The sequence below is a fragment of the Nesoenas mayeri genome, assembly GCF_963082525.1.
Source record: "Nesoenas mayeri genome assembly, chromosome: 2".
Classification (NCBI taxonomy): domain Eukaryota; kingdom Metazoa; phylum Chordata; class Aves; order Columbiformes; family Columbidae; genus Nesoenas; species Nesoenas mayeri.
The window spans coordinates 20,013,001-20,031,894 of record NC_137543.1 but is presented as its reverse complement, the minus strand read 5'-3'; the positions used below and the strand labels follow the sequence as shown (position 1 = coordinate 20,031,894).

Below are 18,894 nucleotides of genomic sequence, written 5' to 3'. Positions count from 1 at the left end.
AATCTGTGATCCTTACAGCTTTAGCTGTCATCTTTTTGCAACAATGGAATGTTCTCCAATTTTATGCACATGTATCATTAAAAAATAAAAACGATGCCTCTCAAAACCACCAGCTTCTGTTGCTCAGGTGAGTACAGCGATTCCCGTCAGGGGCCCAGGCTGGTGAAGCGGTTTCTCCCCCTGCGATGTCCATCCTCTGCCCCACGCCAGCTCGCTGCCCCTGGCTCAGCACCCTCTGCCCTCCCACCTGCCACAGCTTTCCCTGGACCTCTGGAGCCCAGGGCCAGCCCTCTCCCTTCCTCAGGGCTGGAAGGGGGGCAGTGCTGCCCCAATACCCCACCTCCAGACAGGTGGCAGGCCCTGCAGTCAGTGTCCTCATACCCACCAGCAGGCAAAGGCCAGCCAAGGAGGAACCTTCCTCCTCCATGTCCTGCTTGTCAGGCTATTTCCTTCCTCACTCCCACCGATCACAACAGGCTGAAGGCTTCTCCTTACATCTGAAAGCTATTCCATTTATTCACCCTAGAAATTTAATCCTGAATTCCTGATGACACATCCAGAGGTATGTAAGCTCTCCATAGATGACTGTGGAGATGCTGGCCACTGCTGAACTCCTGACCACAAACACACTCCGTATCATGACATAAACAGGCAAAATCATCTATTAGGCAGCAGTACAGCCTAATAAGGCTGCTCATTTAATTATCAAATAACACTGAAGCAGCAGTTAAAGCAGATCACATGTGAAGCAGCAGATCACATGTGAAGCAGCATCTCAAACCAGTAGTAAAGCCTGGGTATCACATCACGCTATTTACAGCAACCAAAGGCATGAACCTGAGCGGTGCAGCTCCTCAGGCCCTCCGTTGAAGGCACCAGCACCCACAGCCAGCAAGCAGGACGGACTGAACTCGGTAAGTGCCAGATTCAGGTGCTGCACATGTCTCCTGAGATGAACAGCCAGAGAAGAGGGAAGAGGGAATGAGGAATCAGGTGGCAAAATAGTGTTCAGTCTCTCAATGTGAGGATGCAAAGTTTCCACCTGCCACTTCTTATTCTGAACCTTGTGCTGTCACATGCTCCTGGATACAGGGGGCATAAAGGAGATCCTCTCCTACCTTCCCAAGAGAATTCTTCTCAGGTATGTCACAGTGGGAAAAAGGTATCATTTAAAAAAGATTTTATATTCCTGATATTTGAGACTTAACTCACAACTGACAAGGCTGTGACAGTGAATTGCATGCATCTACTAAGACTCTGCAGCCAGGAGCTGTACTGAAGTCTTCACTAACGTTTAGCTTTGGCAGGGACACCAATATATGTATTAACATACATGTATGTTAACAGGACATATATATATATATATATATCTACTAACCACTGTTCAGCAAGAACTGGCAGCAGTGCATACAACAATCTTTCTTGGTTTTACCAGCACTGAAATAATACAACTCGAATGCTCCACAGAAACCAGCTGATAATAAAGTAAATAGCATCAACGGTACCGGGTTTTGGTTACTGTGTCACAGAACTGTCATAAATAATAGCATGTACCCCCCGTGATCACCCCCTGTGTTAAGTGAGTACCACATCAGCCAGTCCAGCTGCCTGATACTTAACCTTTGTAATTCCTGACAATTTATTTTTTACAAATAAATTTGGTTTTATTGAATAAGCCTCAGAAAGTTTCTTCCTGACCTTTCCTTGCTGGTTATGAGAAGCCTGACAGCCTAGTGACATAAAACTGAAGTTTCCAAAGGACTAGTAAGATGCAGACAGCCCAAGTACAAGTAAAGCGCTGCAGCCAAGTTTGAATTTGTTCTGGCATCTGTACTGAAGGAGAAGTGTTCATTGTCAGCATCCCCATGCTTTTTTACTCTTTGGGTCTTTTGAGACTCCAAACAAGAGGTCAGTTAATTCAAGTTATGGCAGTTTTGATACAGAGACATCTGTCCACCAGGAACTAAACTTCTTTTATACAGGCCACTGTAGCTATCAGAAGCTAATGACTATCAATCATTGCTAACCTGAACTGAAATGGAGCCACTGACCTCAAGCTGAAAGAGCCTTTTGTCTCCTACCAATACCATGAGCCATATGGTTCCCTGCCCTTTGCCTCTTATTTTATATTTTAAATAATCACCACTAATTGTACAACTGGTTGAAAATATAGGAGATTTGTGGCAAGTCATGACCAAGTGGTATTATTTTTCCTTAGCTCTCACTCAATAGAAGAGAAGGAATCATCTTAAAGGAGAAAAAAGCATTTCTCCCAACTAAATATTAGCCCTGCTCTTTGATTATTGGTCCTGCTTTTCAACAGTCTACAAAGTAGACTGTTAATAATCCTGCAGGCTGCAATAATTAACAGCTTCCAAAGTGTCAAGGTCATTGCTTTTCTTTAAGGGAGTAATAAGAAAATTATACAGGCAAGACACCAATGGAATGTTTTATATTAGGATAAAGGAGTATCTGAGGAACCTACTTATCACAAATCTCTTTTATTCAGTGGTTTTCATTATTTTATATCTGTTGCATTTTCTCTGGCACATTTTCCCTTTACAACAAGTGCTCATATACTGCAAACATTTGATTATAGAGCTTAAGAAAACAACATTCTTGTCAGACAAACAAACTGCATCACCAGCTATCTTTAGCCACTTCTGTTTCCTTTAATGAAATGTATTTTCCTGTGGAAATACTGCCTTAAAAAATCATGGCCACACTAATTATCTATGGCAAGCACATCTTCTTCAACTAACGACAGCTCGAGCATATTATCATTTGCACCAGACTTCATTCTGAAGTTGAAAGACCCATAGAGCTTTGCAGACTCCTTGGAGGACGCAAACCTGCTCCTCCGGTACAGCTCCCCCTTCCACATGGACATCATCAGCAGGCTGGAGAGCACCACTCCCCCCAGGGTTAAGAGACACAGCCCGGCAATAACACAGCGGTCCAAGTGAGCCCCAATCCTGGCGCTCTCGTTCTCCAGCCTTTCCATCTCCCGGGCAGCCACGGTGTTGGGATCCACAGTCACGTCTCTGGGTACCACGTAGGAAATGATCACCAGCAAAATGCCACTAACCAGGAACAAAATGGCACTAATGAACCCATAGTCCACAGATTTCCCGGCCGCCACCTCTGAAGCAGCATCATCCTCCTCAGAGACCAGGGAAGGAGAATCGTGCACCCACTCAGGTGGCGGCTGCCTGCAAGGATGCTGCTGCAGAGGGGCATCCTGGCAGCGGATGCCTGTAGGACTTGGGGGACTTGCATGCTCCACGTTTACATTTTCATCCACGTAGGTGAATGATGTCTCGAGTTCCTGGGCACAGCAGCAGGGTTTCTTCTTCCCTCCGTCCTCTTCTCCAGGTAAGTGCTCGGGCAGGTGGCAGGGCTGGGAGATGTCAGGGGGTGCAGGGTGCTGCCGAGGCAAGGTGCCTGGAGGGGAGGGCTGGTGTGCTGGGGGGGGCTCAGCCACATGGCCCCTCTGCAAGGGCTTGCGATGCCTTTCGCAGTGCAGGGCTGCCATGGCAGCAGCTGCTCTGGGGTCCACCTCACCCCCTATATGCTGCTGCTCGTAGGGAGGGGAGGGCAGGCTCCAGCCAGCAGCGGAGCCCAGAGGTGCCTGCCTGCTCTCCTTGGCCAGGTAGAGAAGCTCCATGCAAGCCATTGACGTCGCCCCGGCGAGCCCTGACTCCTGGGCTACCGCATCCTTCAGTGAACGCTGCCTCTGACCCGCTGAAGAGGCTTCACAGTACCGGAGCTGCTGTATCCCGGAAATCTTCTACTCTTTCACCAGCGTTTTGTTAGGGACATGGCTTGTGTCAGCTGTTAAATGATTAAACAAATCCTCTCTGACATTCATTTCTTTTCAGTCTGCAAATGAAATAGCAGAGGGGAAAAAAACAACAACAACAACAAAACCAAACCCGACAATCTCATGATGATACATTAATAAACTGAACAGAAGATAACGCAAATGTAATACATCAGTCTTCCTCTCAGCTGTTCAAGGGGAGATGGCAAACATGATTGTTTTAACCACGCACTTAAAACTGCAATCCTCTTGCAGATCCAAAATCTATTAGGGAGTCTAATCAACCTTTGACACCAGCATCCAATTAAGGCAGTAAGTCATCCACAGAGCACAGGATAACCAGAATAACTGTGTAAAATGTCAGAGAAAAGAGACGTCTGCTCTTTTAAAAGCAAGAACTCCCCCACCCCCTTCCAAATAAAGAATTTTAAAGTCAGATTCACAGACTAATTAGAAAGAAGCACGCAAATCCCATGTAGCTCAATAATCCAGGAGCTGTATTCTCTAGTGAAAATCTGATAATCCTATGGGAAAAGCAGTGCTTTCCTATAGCAGATCTCCAGTTTGATTAAGAGCTTTTGGAATGAAATTATGCCTCAAAGACTGATGACTCAAAGACGGATATTACTTCTCATCTGCAATTAATTCCTTATTACCCCCTTCTGCGTCCCATCCCCCCTCGAGGCCGAATGCCCGGTGTCATTAGGCAAAGCCCGCAGCCCAATAAATGTGTTGCATGCGTAGAAAACACATGTGCGCCTATAGCATATACGTGATCGATAACAGACACTGCTCACTCACGCTCTTCTCGGGACCTCAGCGGGAACCGGTCGCGCTAGGAAACGCGATCCCCGCCGGCGCGGGGAGTAGCTGGATCCACACGCAACTGTGTGACCCGAGTGATAGAGAGGTTGCAGGCGCACAGACACGCACAGACACACACGCACAGCCCGACAGGCAGGGGCGGGCAGGAGGAGGCAGGAGCACGCCACCGCCTCCTTCTCCTCCTCCTCCTCCTCCTCCTCCTCCCCGCGGGTCTCTCACCTGCCCGGCGCAGCCCGCCCGCCGCCCTGCCCGCCCCGCACACCTACCTCGCTCCCGCGCCCGGGCTGCGCCCAGCGCCCCGGGGCACAGCCGGGCGGCGGCGCCGAGCCCAGCCGAGCCCAGCCGGGCAGCGCCGAGGCGGGCGGGCGGGCGGGCGGACTGTGCCGGCGGGCGGTGGCCGCGGCGGCACGCTGGGAGTTGTAGTCCGCGGGCGGCCGCGCCGCTGCGGCAGCGCAAGGAGCCGCTGCCCGCGCCACCGCCCCCCAGGAGCCTCCAAGCTGGGGGTCTGTGGGGGCCGGCCGCTCCCTGCGGGGTGTCACTGCCAAGGTTCGAACCTTACCGATCTCCGAGCGCCAGACTCCTGAGGTGGGTTTGGAGAGGAGGTTGGATAAAGCGAGCCTCTGGAGGTGCTCTGCTGAGGGTGTCTAGCTCGATTGTCACCATTTATTCCATAGTCATGAGAGCTCATGACTTACTCCGTGGAAAGATAAAATCAGATTCTCAAGTGATCACAGCATTTGCAGAGCTGAGACTTCAATAAATATACTCATTGCAGGAGATGTGCAGGAAAATCTCAGGATCTCACTCCACCTTGGCAGACTCTCTACACACTTTCTCTGACAGGCATAAATGACTCTTGAAAAAAAAAAGACTGCTGGAAAAATACGTATTAAAATGAATGACCAGTTAGTACAAACCTTCATGGACTTTTCTTGCCAGTGCTTCCTTTGATAAACTTAGATATGAAAATAAAATGTGGAGGAGGAGGAACCAAAGACTGACCACAGATGGATACTGTGCTGTTGGGGAGAGAGCAGGTTCTGAGGAGGCAAAGGGCATGGAGGGAAGGACCTCTGGTGTGGAGTTGAAATGAGGATGCTCATAGGAAGTAGAAGTGAGCAACACCTGCCTGCATGGTGGTCGGGCCGGAAAGCAGAGGCTAAAGAGGGATAATGAGCTGGGAAGAAACCAAATGAGGCAGAAGAGAGAAGGACCGGATGTCTTAAGGAGTTGTCTTGTTGTCAGAGGACAAGGTGACAGATGTTATTGCTAAGCTGCTCTCCATCATCTTTGAAAGGTTCATGGAGAACAGGAGAAATGCCTGAGGATTGGAAGAAAGCAACCCTCCAGTCTTCAACAAGGACAAGAAGGATGACCTAAGAAACTACAGACCAGTCAGCCTCACCTCCATTTCTGGAAAGGTGATGGAACAACTTATTCTGAATGTCATCTCCAAGCACGTGGAGGAAAAGAAGGTTAGCCTTCTGTGACGGTATGACTGGCTGGGTAGATGAGGGGAGAGCAGTTGATGTTGTCTAGCTTGGCTTCAGGAAGGCTTTTGACACCATCTCTCACAACATCCTTATAGGCAAGCTCAGGAAGTGTGGGCTGGATGAATGCACAGTGAGATGGATCGAGAACTGGCTGGATGGCAGAGCTTAGAGGGTTGTGATCAATGGTGCAGTCTGCTTGGAGACCTGTAGTTAGTGGGATTCCCCAAGGATCAACACTAGGTCCCATCCTGTTCAACCTGTTTATCAATGACCTGGATGAAGAGACTGAGTGCACCTTCAGCAAGTTTGCTGATGATACCAAACTGAGAGGAAGGGCCAACACAGCAGAAGGCTGTGCTGCCATTCAGCAAGATCTGGACATGCTGTAGGACTGGGCAGAGAAGAACCTGATGAAATTCAACAAGGGCAAGTGTAGGGTCCTGCACCTGGGGAGGAATAACCCCAGGCACCAGTACAGGTTAGGGGTTGACCTGCTAGAAAACAGCATTGCAGAGAGGTACCTGAGAGTTCTGGTCGACAACAGGTTGACCATGAGTTAATAGTGTGCCCTTGTGGCCAAGAAGGCCAACTGTATCCTGGGTGCATTAGGAAAAGTGTGACCAGCAGATTGAGGGAGGTTATCATCCCCCGCCTACTCTGCCCTGGTGAGATGGCATCTGGAGTACTGTGTCCAGTTCTGGGTTCCTCAATTTAAGAAGGACAAGGAATTACTGGAGGGAGTCCAGTGGAGAGCTATAAAGATGATTAGGGGTCTGAAGCATCTTTCTTATCAGGAAAGACTGAGACAGATGGGTCTGTTCAGCCTGAAGAAGTCTGAGAGGGGAACTTATGAAGATGGGACCAGACTCTTTTCAGTGCTGTCTAGCAATAGGATTGAGGGGCAACAGGCACAAACTGAAGCATAGGAAGTTCCATCTAAACATGAGAAGAAACTTTACTTTGAGAGTGACAGAGAGCTGGAACAGGCTGCCCAGAGAGGTTGTGAAGTCTCCTTCCCTGGAGACATTCAAAACCCTCCTGGACATATTCATGTGCAATCTGCTCAACATGAACCTGCTTTACCCAGTGGGTTCATCCACCCAGTGGATGATCTCCAGAGGTCCCTTCCAACCCCAAGCACTCTGTGATTCTGTGATTCTGTGATTCTATGCAAGGCTTCTTTGCTAGTTCTGAAACACTGCATTTAGGCAAACATGTCAAAATTTTGAATACGAATCCTGCTGAGACCCAAAAGACCCAGCACAGAAGATTCAAATATTTGAGCCAATAGCTCCCACAAATGCCAAAATTACTTGACAGGACACAGCAATACCAGGGGGCTCCCAGTTCCCATCCCACAGATCGCTCAGCACTGTGGGCTGATTTGGACCACCATTTCAAGGCAGCTCCAGGCTGTGTTTCCATTAGCAGACTGCAGTTTCAATGTATTGAATAGCGTATTATTCAGTCTTTGAAGAAAAATTGTAAGGAGAAAATTACGGAGTGGGAAAAATAGCACAGGCTGTCCTTGGAGCTTTTTTTTAACAATGCCCTGTTTGAAATAAATATACAGGAGCAAATAAAACCTAATCAAAGGGAAAAAAAAAAAAAGAAAAAAAAAGAAAAAAAAAAGAGTGCCTATCTGTAAATTATTCAAATACTTGAAAAGCAAAGACAGAAACAAACTCTCTCTAGGGCTGTTGCACATTTCTGTTTGGGAAGCAGCAGGGCAGGAACATATAGATATTGGCTGCTCAAAAGACAAGTCTGAATTAAATGACTGATGGGACTAAATGTGGTGTTGAGCCCCATCACTGCAGCCTGAAGAAAGCAAGCACCTCTTTTGCACCCCAGCACAGTCTGTGAGGGCTCGCGTGGGCAGTTTCTTTCCGATAGCTGATATAAAGGCAGGAGACTGTTGTCGGTGCACAACAAATGGCCATGGCATTGATCTTTCAAAACCCAGGAGCTACAGCTTATATACTTGAGCACTTTCTAGAAACTTACTACTTGTGATTTAACCCCACACCAGCATCTTACTACTCTGCCACTCACTCTCCTCCCCATTATGCACCAGTTTGTGTTGGGCAAGTACATTAATTTGTTGCTAATGATTACAGTCCCACAAAGTACAGAGCAAACAAAGGGAACTATGACTCTGTCAAGCAAAGTGTTGTCTGTTCTTATATATCTTCCCAGGTGATGCTGTCCCTCCTTTGCCTCCTGCGGCACACAGACTCTTACAGTGAAATCATTGTCTAGTCACAATCCATAATACTGACATTTCTTTTTCTTACTTCAGATGCAAAGAGTTAACAGCCTTTTCATTTAAATAATGTACGTGTTGCCAATGCTCTGAGGTGTGGAGGTGGTGAAATGAATGCGTAGCAACACATGCTCTGTAAACACAAATACAGCTGGTGAAAAGATTAATCAAGCAAGGGCAGGAAGTAAGAACATTTGTCACAGAAAAAAAAATGGCTACGTAGAGCTAAAAACCAGAGTGATGGACACACAATGGGACAGGAATAAAAGACTGGAGTAGACTGTCAGGGTTGATGAGCCTTGTTCTCTCTGCTGCAGCTTACCACATCATACAGTCCTTCCAGAGACTTAGCAGGGCTGTGGTAGCAATGCAGTGACAATATGGGATCTGACAGGAGACTGACAAAGGTGTCTCAGTTGGGAGATCTGGGATTAAATTTAAACCACACTCTAGACCTGCTTAGAAGCTCTCTTCCAGTTGTTGCAACTATAAACAACTATCTGAACTAGATGTATATGGCTTTTCTGTTCTCAGCTGTGCTCAGTGTAAGACTGGAGGGAGGCTTGTAGGGATCTAAAGGTGGTTTTAACCATCTTACTGTGCTTGTATTTGTAGCTTTACTGGGCACCTGACCAGCACTCAAGACATCAGAGAAACTGGAATGAGTTTTCTGAATGGTTCATCCCACCATGGGCTGATGAAGGATGAGTTTAGAAATATCCAGCTGGCTCTTACCAGTCCAGGAATTTTTCCAGTGCTGTATGAAGTCCTCAGTGGGCCATTTCCCCAAACATTTTTAGTCTTTTTATTTCTTTCAGCTTAATAACATATACAGAGTCCTTCAATGCTCTTGTGTTCACAGAATCTTCAGTTCTTTGCCCTGCATGGTCACAGGACCCTGGATTTCCAGCAGTGGCTGTGCAATTGTTACAAGACTGCACAGCTTCTAACTAAAGGTGCACTCTGGCCAGTGTGGCTGAGAGCATAATATATTCAGAGAAGTCTAGGAAGACTATTGCAGAAGCTTTCCATTCCCACTTGAATAGAACCTATTGCTGGGTAAAGTAAATTGGCTAGGGAGCCAATAACAAGAGGCTGCAGGAAAATTTAAAACCTATTAAAGAAATATATGGACCTGTGTACAGGTCTGTGAAAAATAACAAAGGTAATAGAAGTGAATGAAGAGTCAAAGCTAAGCTTTTATATAAAGTACAAAAGAAAAAAGTGGTATAATTTTTTGCTTAGAGAACATAAGTATTCTGAGGATAGCAAGCAAATATTTGGACAACTCACTATGAAAAGAAGAATCCAGCATTTCTATATGCTTAAAACACATTACTGTCACAAATCTACTGATTTATAAAGGAAAAGTAGATAGGAAAGCAATTTAATTCTACTTTGCTTGCTTCACTAATGCACATCCATTGTGCATTAATAAAAGTCACAATAAGTAAATAAATTTGCAGAGAGATGAAGAAACCATAGATGTGTGATATGATGTACCAGAATTTTCAAGTGGAGATTAAATCCTTGCTAAAGTCTTCTGCTTCCTGTGTCTAAGTATGTGAAATCATGGTTTGGATAACTAGAGCTCATGAGCAAGAATAAAGGAAGCCAGTCCTTGGTCTTAGAACAATGCATCACCTGGAAGAGCAGAGGTGGAAGCGTGGGCTATTGACCACTTGAAAAACACATTTTTACAGTCCGTGTTTTTTGGATCAGCTTGTTTGAACGTTTTAGCAATGTGCAAAGAGACTTTGCAAGCAGGAGAAATGCAACTTAGAAGCATAAATTAGTTAGTTACGGGCTAACAGACATGAAGGACGGGTAGGATTTACTGAGCTGTCAGACTGAGGTCTGCTCTCTGGTGCGGCACCTGCGGAACCTTTTCTGGCCTCAGGGGCACTGGGAGGGGAAGGACTATGTCTGGGTGTCCTGGGCTTTCACCTCCCATCCACTCTGCTCACATCGGTGACTTGAGCTGCAGACCTGACCAACCCAACCAGCCCAGGCTTTGCTGTTCATGTTGACCAGCCTCCCTGCTTTCCTCCTTCAGGAGCTCATACTCAGCCATTTTCCCTCCTGAATCCTTAAGCAACTGGCTGCTCCTGTCCCAATGCCCCTACCCGTGACTGTAAATTTGTTTTTTTAGTGTTCCATGGACTTTCTCACAGCTTTTTCTCAGCAGCCTGGGCTCAGCTTGCACAGCAGGATGTACCTGAGCTGGCCCTGCTGTGTCGGAAGCAGACAGGCTGCCCAGTGCCAGGCACCTGGACACCACTGTGGTGCCTGCACTGTTGGACATGGGTGGTGGAGATGACTCCTGCCTCCCTGCATGCCTGCATAAGGCTGAGCACTGAGCTGTGTGGTGTCCTCTGAAAGAGCCTTGACAGAACCCAGACACCTCCTCCTTGTTGTGGACCTGGGGCCACCACACCTTCCACAAATATCTGCCCAATGATGGGGAAGTACCAGCTGCCACTCACCTGCGAGAGCCCAAGTCTCCAGTCACTTCTCACCACAGCCATGCCTGGGACATTAAGGATGTGTTTCTCCCTGGATCAGCCCACAGACTGGAGGCTACAGCTCTGAGACTTCAGTGGCTGCCAAGTGATAGATGTCATTCACACAACTGGTTTCTGTCATTGCCTTTTCCAGGAACTTTCCTGGATGGTGATTCTTATCACCTTCCTGTGTGCTCTCACGAGAAGACGGTGATTCACCTCCAGTAATCACATGTTAGATCTCAGATTTGCAGTCCATCACAGATGTCCAGCACAGACTGCAAAATACACACTACAGAATGGAGGAATGTAAAGGATAATTGAGATGAGAGACTACCCTGCAGGGAAGCCAACCTGAAAATCAGGGGCTGCTTGGGGCAGAAATAAAGAAATCACCAAGGATGATTTGAGCAAGGGATTTAAAGGACAGAGGACAGTGGATAATAAAGGGCAGTTCAACGTAATATAAGGAAATAATAGCTTGTCCTATAAACTAGTGATTTTTCTTTATGCTGGATCTGGAAACAAAAATTATCCATGGCTGTTACAGTACACATAAAACTATGGGTGAAAGAAAAAAGTGAAAGCTGCAGTTTATGACAAGACAAGGACACACAGCCCTCAGTAAAATATATATTGCTGGTGACAGAATGAGGTTTTATAGAAATTATCAGGAATAGTAGGCAGAGATTCTATGAGTGTTGAAGAGTATCTTCAACAACAACAACAAAGCTGTGTTCATATTAGAGAGAAAATGCTTATAATTTATGGACAGAGCCTATATTAAAAAGACAAAATATGTATTAAAAAAAATAAACAAGCAAAAAAACCAAACAAACTTCTCTTGGTAGTGCTTTGTGTCCACGTTTCAAAGTACATAAAAAAGCTGAAATCATTGTTCCCAATTTAAAAGCAAAGAAGCTGAAACATGGGGAGCACGTGTAATTTGTTACAAGCCAGACAACATGTTAGTGCCAAAATCAAGGCTCCAAATTAAGATGAAAAGAGTAGGGGCTTGAGCCATGTTCCTCTTACCACTCCTTTTAGCCAACTGAAATGGGCAGGCAGTGACATATGAGGGAACTAAAATCTTCATACCCAACTGGGGGAGAGCCACTGATGAGGGAAGAGAGCCATGGAGCTATATTAAGATCATTAGTCATCGCACTGGAGTACGATATGCCAGGAAGGTATCTCAGTGGGGTTTCAAAGCAGTGCTAGGGTCCATGCAGACTGCTGACAGTGGCATTTTTATCTAAATTAGCAGCCAGAATAGCCCAGATTCAAGAGGACACAAGGCACAGGGAAGAGGTTTCATCCTCTTTCTCTTCCTCTCTCCCTCGGTCCCTGAAGATGAGTATCATGCTGAATTTATACCTGGAGCAAAGCATCTATCTAGACATTTTCCCCTCTGAAGTCCAATGCTAAGTTTTGATCCTCTTTGCTTTCTAAAGAGGTATGATCAGAGTGAAACTAGAAGGAAAAATATTCCATCTTTTTCAACAGTCAAACCTTTAGAGTCCAGCTCATCCCCTGAATTTTGAGAATGCAGCCTGAGGTTTTTAAACAAGGCCTCTATTGACATCACTGGCAGGTATTGCAGACCAAACACCCACAGAGCTGTAAACATTTAGTTCATCAGATATGGTTAAGGCTGTTAAAGTTCTTTTTCTTGTTGCATAGCCACTGCTCATATTCCTAAGGACTTTCTATTTGCTATCCTCCTTTGATAGCCTTGGAGGAGGGAGTAACACCTCATCTTAAGGCTGACCTTAATGGAGGTATCTGGAATCAATACAGGAAAATGGTTTTGTTTTTCTTTAGTTAGGAGGCATGGAAAGAAATATGACATCATTCTCTATGTTAAACTAAGTCTCCTATAGCTTTCAATTGCAGTTTGTTTTGAAGCCATATATTCAAATGGGCGTAGCACACTGTGTTGGCTCTTTCACAAACAGAAGCCTTAAAGAGTCGCATGCTGCTAAAGAAACTATTTTATATTTTTCAGCTCTTGACACATGAGAGTCATTTTTATTCAGTTACTATTTTATGCATGCATCAGAACTGCAATGATAGTAAAATCTGTGACATGCGGACAGGATTGCGGGCACAGGATGAAAAAAAGCAGTCGCTTACTTGAGCAGTTGAAGAGCTCATAATACATAATTTATGGGAAATCAATATTTGTTTGTAATAACTACATATATATGTCTATCTGTCCATTCAAGAAAGCAAAGAGGTCTCTATCCCAGTGTTGGTGAAAATAAGCAGGACCATAAAAGCCTTAATTTAGATTGACTAATTACCAGCAGTTCTTCTGGTAACATCTGAGGAGCCACCACAGACAGGTTGGGTTTTGCAGGAAGGCTGGTTCTTGAAAAAGATAAGGTGATTTTTACTTGTGGCAAAGACCTTGTTGTGGGCAAGCAAGTCTTTGTTACACAGCCCCGAACATTTTCGCTGTTGCAATGGGGATTTTAGCATGACCCAGTGACACATAGCGGGCCTGCTTGAGTGCTTGAGTGTTGGTGTGGAGGATGGCAGAACATGTCTCGAGCCCAGGAAGGGACCACAGTGATCCAAGTGTCCCCAGGGAGTCTTCGAGTTGAGGGGGACAGGGCAATGCCAAGGGTTCCCTGCCAGTAGATGCCTTCTGGATGAGGGGCATCTGGAGGTGAGTGAGCAAGGGAGGGGGATTTACTTGTGCTATGCACTAAATGTATCACCATTTTGTCTTTCCCTGCATAAAGATTTATTTTCTTGCACGCTTTATTAGAGTCCTCCTGAGTGGAGAAATCAGACCTTGTCAGGGCATGTGGTTTTCTGGCACTTCTTAGGTGGGGATTTAAACTTGGTTTAATTATTTGTCCCAAGAGATGTGGAATATGTTGATGCTACTGGTTTCTGCTCTCATTAACCACCCGTCTGAGGGTTATATGTAGACATTATGTTAAGGTAATATGAATTTTCAGTTATTCTGACTTCTGAGGCATCCAAGATCCATGTGTGCGTATACTCACTCCCCATCCCCCCCCAAAAAAATCCCCAAACATACGCACACAAATAGTTATATAGAGTTTTTCATGGAAAGTAGGAGGCTTGGAGATGAATCTCCACTCTTTTTACTCCAAGTGACACACTCTTTCCCCCACACAATACTATACATAAAATGAACCACAGAGAGCGATTTTCCCAAGCAGACGGAAGTGCTGTATTTTGAGGTGGGTAACTGCATTTCAAAGCCAGAAATCTGCATGAAAGACATTTGTGCAGTGCCATCTGGACAAGTTTTTAATTAACGTGGAAAATAAAAAATGAACGGAAAGACCAACTAATTTTCATGTTCAAAGGCATAATCCTGCAGGGGAAAAATACCCATGGTTATACTTCCAAAGGATTAATAAAGAGCATCAACCAGGGATTTATAAAATAAATTCAGACTGAAGAGGGAATATTTAAAACTTTTATGGTTAGTTTTATTAATCAGTTAATTTCATTAATTTAGAAGAATTCTGTTTCTTTAAGCAGAGATTGCAATAAACGATAATGACAGCAGATGAAGAAAAAAATTCTGTATATTCTGAATGATGGATTCTTTCCACCTAGTCAAATAATAGGGATAACTTTTGAGGAGGAAACAAGAACATGAGGATTACTCTGTTTTGGTGCACATAATATAGGTGTCCGTCCATTTACAATGTGATCAACTTTTTTGCTATCTGAGCATCAGAAGATAATAAAACATGTGATTACACTGAAGACTATGTTTTCTGCCTGTCTTCTGAAGTATTGAAATAGGAAGTGTGTAAGAACTATTTGAATGGCATTACTTTGCAATCTTTGAGAAATATTGTCACTTTTAAATGAGTGATCTGCTTCTTCACCTGGTTTTCTTGCAATATTTTTAAACCAGGAGCATTTATGTCCCTGGTGTTGGATGACAGAAAAAAATCAAAGGATACTAGTGACCATAAAAGTTTTTATTCGGTTTGTCTCAGAACAGATGTATCCTTCTATACCCATATATATCCACATAACCTTCTTGTCTGCTGAAACCTGTGAGTTTCCAACTGAGAGGGTGTTTTTACATCCTGGAATAAAGTCTTGTAGTTTTGTATTTTAGTATTATGAAGTTACTTCTTTACTCTGCACTAAGACCATTTGTTAAATAACTTAGTAAGTACAACATCTATGGGAAAGTCTAAATTTAGGAAATATACTTCAAGCATCAAGACAATGAGTGCTCAAGAGAAAATCTAATTTTATTCCTAACATTGTTCAAGCTTGGAAATGACACTGTGTCTATCTAGCGTGCTAAAAGCCATGAAGTGTAGTCTATGGATTAGTGCAAGATGTTCCTGCAGCCTCCAGATATTTCTCCCTCCTTGGCTATCTTCCTTCTATGCAGGCAGCTAAGACTGTCTTCTTTTTCCCACTCCAAAGTTCTGATGGTGTATTTCTAAATCTGGATTTTTCCCTGACTTGCTCTAAAAATCAGCATCAAAATTAATCTGTTTCACTGCAATTATTCAAGTGGACCCAATGGAGTCAGATTTGGCATTCATGTGACTAAATGTGGAACTCTGCAGCATAGACATCTACAGTTGAACCAGCTGTCCTGGCTACCAGTGTAACCGGGAAAATCAGCTCAATGGTCAGCAGAGTTCAAGATGGATTCATCTGACCAGATGTAGGCACTTACTTAAGGATGAGGTGAACTGTGCACCGGGCTCTGTTAACTCTGATTGTCGCTCATGTCAGCTCTGTCACACACTGGCATTCTCACTGTAGACAGGTCCCTTTAGATTAACGCCACCCTAAGTGGGCAGTTGTCATTGATTTTCAGTGGGATTACTGTAACAATCTCATTTTGAAAATACTGCCTGCCTCCTCACCAGTAAGGCTCCAAAAACCCTGTGCCTGATCTGGAGTGAGGAGCTTTCATTTTTTCTCTCTCATATCGTGTCTTCCCTTCCTTGTGTCTGATTTGTTTTCCAGTTACTTTCTGCTTCTTCCATTCTTTCCTCATGTCGAGTATGAGTTCCAGTGCAGGAGGAGGAATATTTTAGTTACTCTGAGTGACCACTATCGGACAGATGTTTTTTGCTGAACTTAGTCTATTTTGACCCAGTATTTGAAGCATTGCTTTGAGTAAGGGACCAGCTCAGTGGTGAAATAAGTATGTGTCATTGCATCTAGAGTCTAGAAATAAGCATAAGAAATAGTAGTTCCACAGCTCTGCAGTGAATATATTTTATTGACCAAGGACTTGTGTCTTACTGCCTGTTGTTTATCTCTTGAGGCTGTACATTCTTCAGGGCAAGTGTAGGGTTTGTGTTCCTCGTCCACCTCATCATGCACATGCCTCTCTAAAAGATGGGTGAGTGGATGGGTGAAAAAGGAAAATGACCTGATTACTTTGCTCTCTAGGTTTATATTAATACATCATTTATATTTGATCCTCATTCTGCAGAGCATAGAGGCAGCTAACAAGGACAGTGATCAATACTCTCACAAAGTCACATGCAACTGTAAATTTGCATTATTTGCTATTACAACAAAAATAAGCCCATGAATTTTGTCTACAGATACAGAGACGGAATTTTGGAGATGTGAGTATGCAACAATGGAGGTTGCCAATTGGCCAAGGTGTTAAAACAGACATATAGCTGCCAGCATATGTATAATCTTACTCTATTTATGTGTTTAAGGTGCCTTATGCATATGGGCCTAGAAATCACATTTCATAACAAATATGTTTTCTTATACTAAATTACATTTCTGTTTAACGATATTTTTTTTTCTGCTTACATCTTTAGCGTTTGATTTTTTTCCTCTAACCAAAATTAAAAATTATTGCTTCTAATTATTAACATATATCAATGGGCCTGTACCACATAAAACCTATTTCCCAGGCCACACTGAAGCTTGTTCTGAAATTGTCTATAAACCTGAACAAATGGGGATTTAATCTAGATATGCTGAAAACATGTAAGCATTTTGCAGCTTGTTTTGTGCAAGACTGTATCAGAAAATATTGAAAATTATTATTGGGAAGTATGAATTATGAATGTAGCTTGTTATAGATAATGTTACATCATAAATATTGCCATTCATTTTAAGCTGGCATACACTTTCATGCAGGTATTGAAAGGATAATTTATGAATTTCTAGAAATGGAAACACTTCATTTTCTACTAGTCTGGAGGTAATGCCAAATGGCTGCTCATTCCAATACATGCTGTTTGTAACTTTAGCTGCAGCAAAGCAGCAGCTTGATTTAACTTCTTTCTCCAGGGCCCGTTCTAACACCAGTTACCAGAGAAAATAGCCTTCCTTTCAGTTGTCAAATTTAACTTTATGAAAAATGCTTAATAACTTGAAAGAAGAGGTAGCCACGTGGATGCATCATTCTCCTCTGCCAGTCTACTCTGCATCATGTCTGTTCATTCTTCTTCTAAGTACAAATTCATTTGCCATTGGGGAAAAATGCTATTAAATGAAGCTGATCTTGAGCCCATGAGGTTATCTGAATATTGTCTGAAGACATGGTACTGTTGCCTTCAGTGTTTAAAAATGACATAAATGGATTTATAGAATTGCAGGGTGGAAAAAACTTCAACGTAAAATTAAGTCACGGTCCTTGAATTATTCATGCTTCTTCAGGTATTGCCTGTGACATGTGCTGTCAAGAATTTAGAGGAATAATTGAGGTTTCATAAAACAGCTTTCTATAGAAACTTTCAGGGGTGATCATATATTTAGGTAGATAGAAAGCTGAGATTTTTTCAAGCATCTTGGACACTTAAAAATTATTTTTACAATGTTTTACAATGTTTAAAAGTGAATTCTTTCTTTCAAGAAGGTATAATTGTGTTTTGATGATATAAGGAGAATACAAGAAAGAGAAATTGTAACCATTCTCCAGTTTCAGTTCCACTGGAGAGCCCTAGTTAGGTTTTTACCCTTCACAGAGAGGCATGCTGAAAATAGAATGGAATAATACTATGCAGAGCAGAAGAGAAAAGTAATACAGAGATGCAGAGTTAAAATAACTTTACAGTGATATTTAAATAACTTTTCAAATTATGTTAAGGGAAAGGACAGAATTAATCTCTCAGGTATCTAAATACAGACATCTATTATTGTTTTAGATACTGAATAGATCCAGTTGTCCAGAACAACAGCCAGGTGTAACACCCTAAAGCATCTAAAATGGCACTAGAAATCCATGTTCGGGCAACTGAATCTCATTCAGAGGACCTACCTTGATTTGATAAAAATATTCCAACATCAGATAGAAAAGAGATTTAAGTAGCTAAAAGATCACATTCATACTGGAGTTCTCTTTTGTTCAAGGTAAGTACAAGTTCTTGTAATCATGTGTCAAAATGATTATCATTGTCTGAATAGCTGGGGAAAATTTGGAGGCTGTAAAACCAAAAGATTTATTTAACCAGTGATGCAAGAGACTGAGACATGCCCGAGGCCTCCACAGCATCCCCTGCCATTGTCGCTGGGTACCTGAGCATGCTCATATACTCCTCACAAAGACCTCTCTTTTTCCTTGAAGGATCCAAATTATTTCCTTGATAATATAAGTACAAAACAAAACTTGTGTTCAGAAAATATTGTTTTTTACACACCTGATGGTTGATGTAGTAGAAGACCAAAGTATACCTAAGAGAGGGGAATTAATCTATCTGAAGGTTTAAATAGCTGAGGAAGAGTTCTGCTGCCACTGTTTTGTTTGGATGAAGCATTTCTTTATTGTGCTTTTAAATTCTTGTCAAGGGCTTTTAGGGTGCTAACTAGGCAACCTGCAGCATGGAATTTTAAAATGGAAATAAGTCAACACTACCTTGTTTGATGAAGCAAAGTGATTTTCCAATAAAGAACAGGGAGCACAAGTCATCAGGCAAAATGTCGTGCTGGCCTGTTATGCTAAAGCAAAAAAATAAAATCTCCCAGAATGTCTATCTT

General features: G+C 43.4%; 1 protein-coding gene across 1 annotated transcript; it reads right to left on the bottom strand.

Annotated features, from left to right (window-relative positions):
• Window positions 1-2,725: 2,725 nt before the first annotated feature.
• On the bottom strand, window positions 2,726-3,676 carry TMEM74 (transmembrane protein 74; the record flags this gene model as incomplete). Its single annotated transcript, XM_080364316.1, has 1 exon — window positions 2,726-3,676. One exon carries the CDS (start codon window positions 3,674-3,676, stop codon window positions 2,726-2,728), a length of 951 nt encoding a protein of 316 aa, XP_080220442.1.
• Window positions 3,677-18,894: the final 15,218 nt, after the last annotated feature.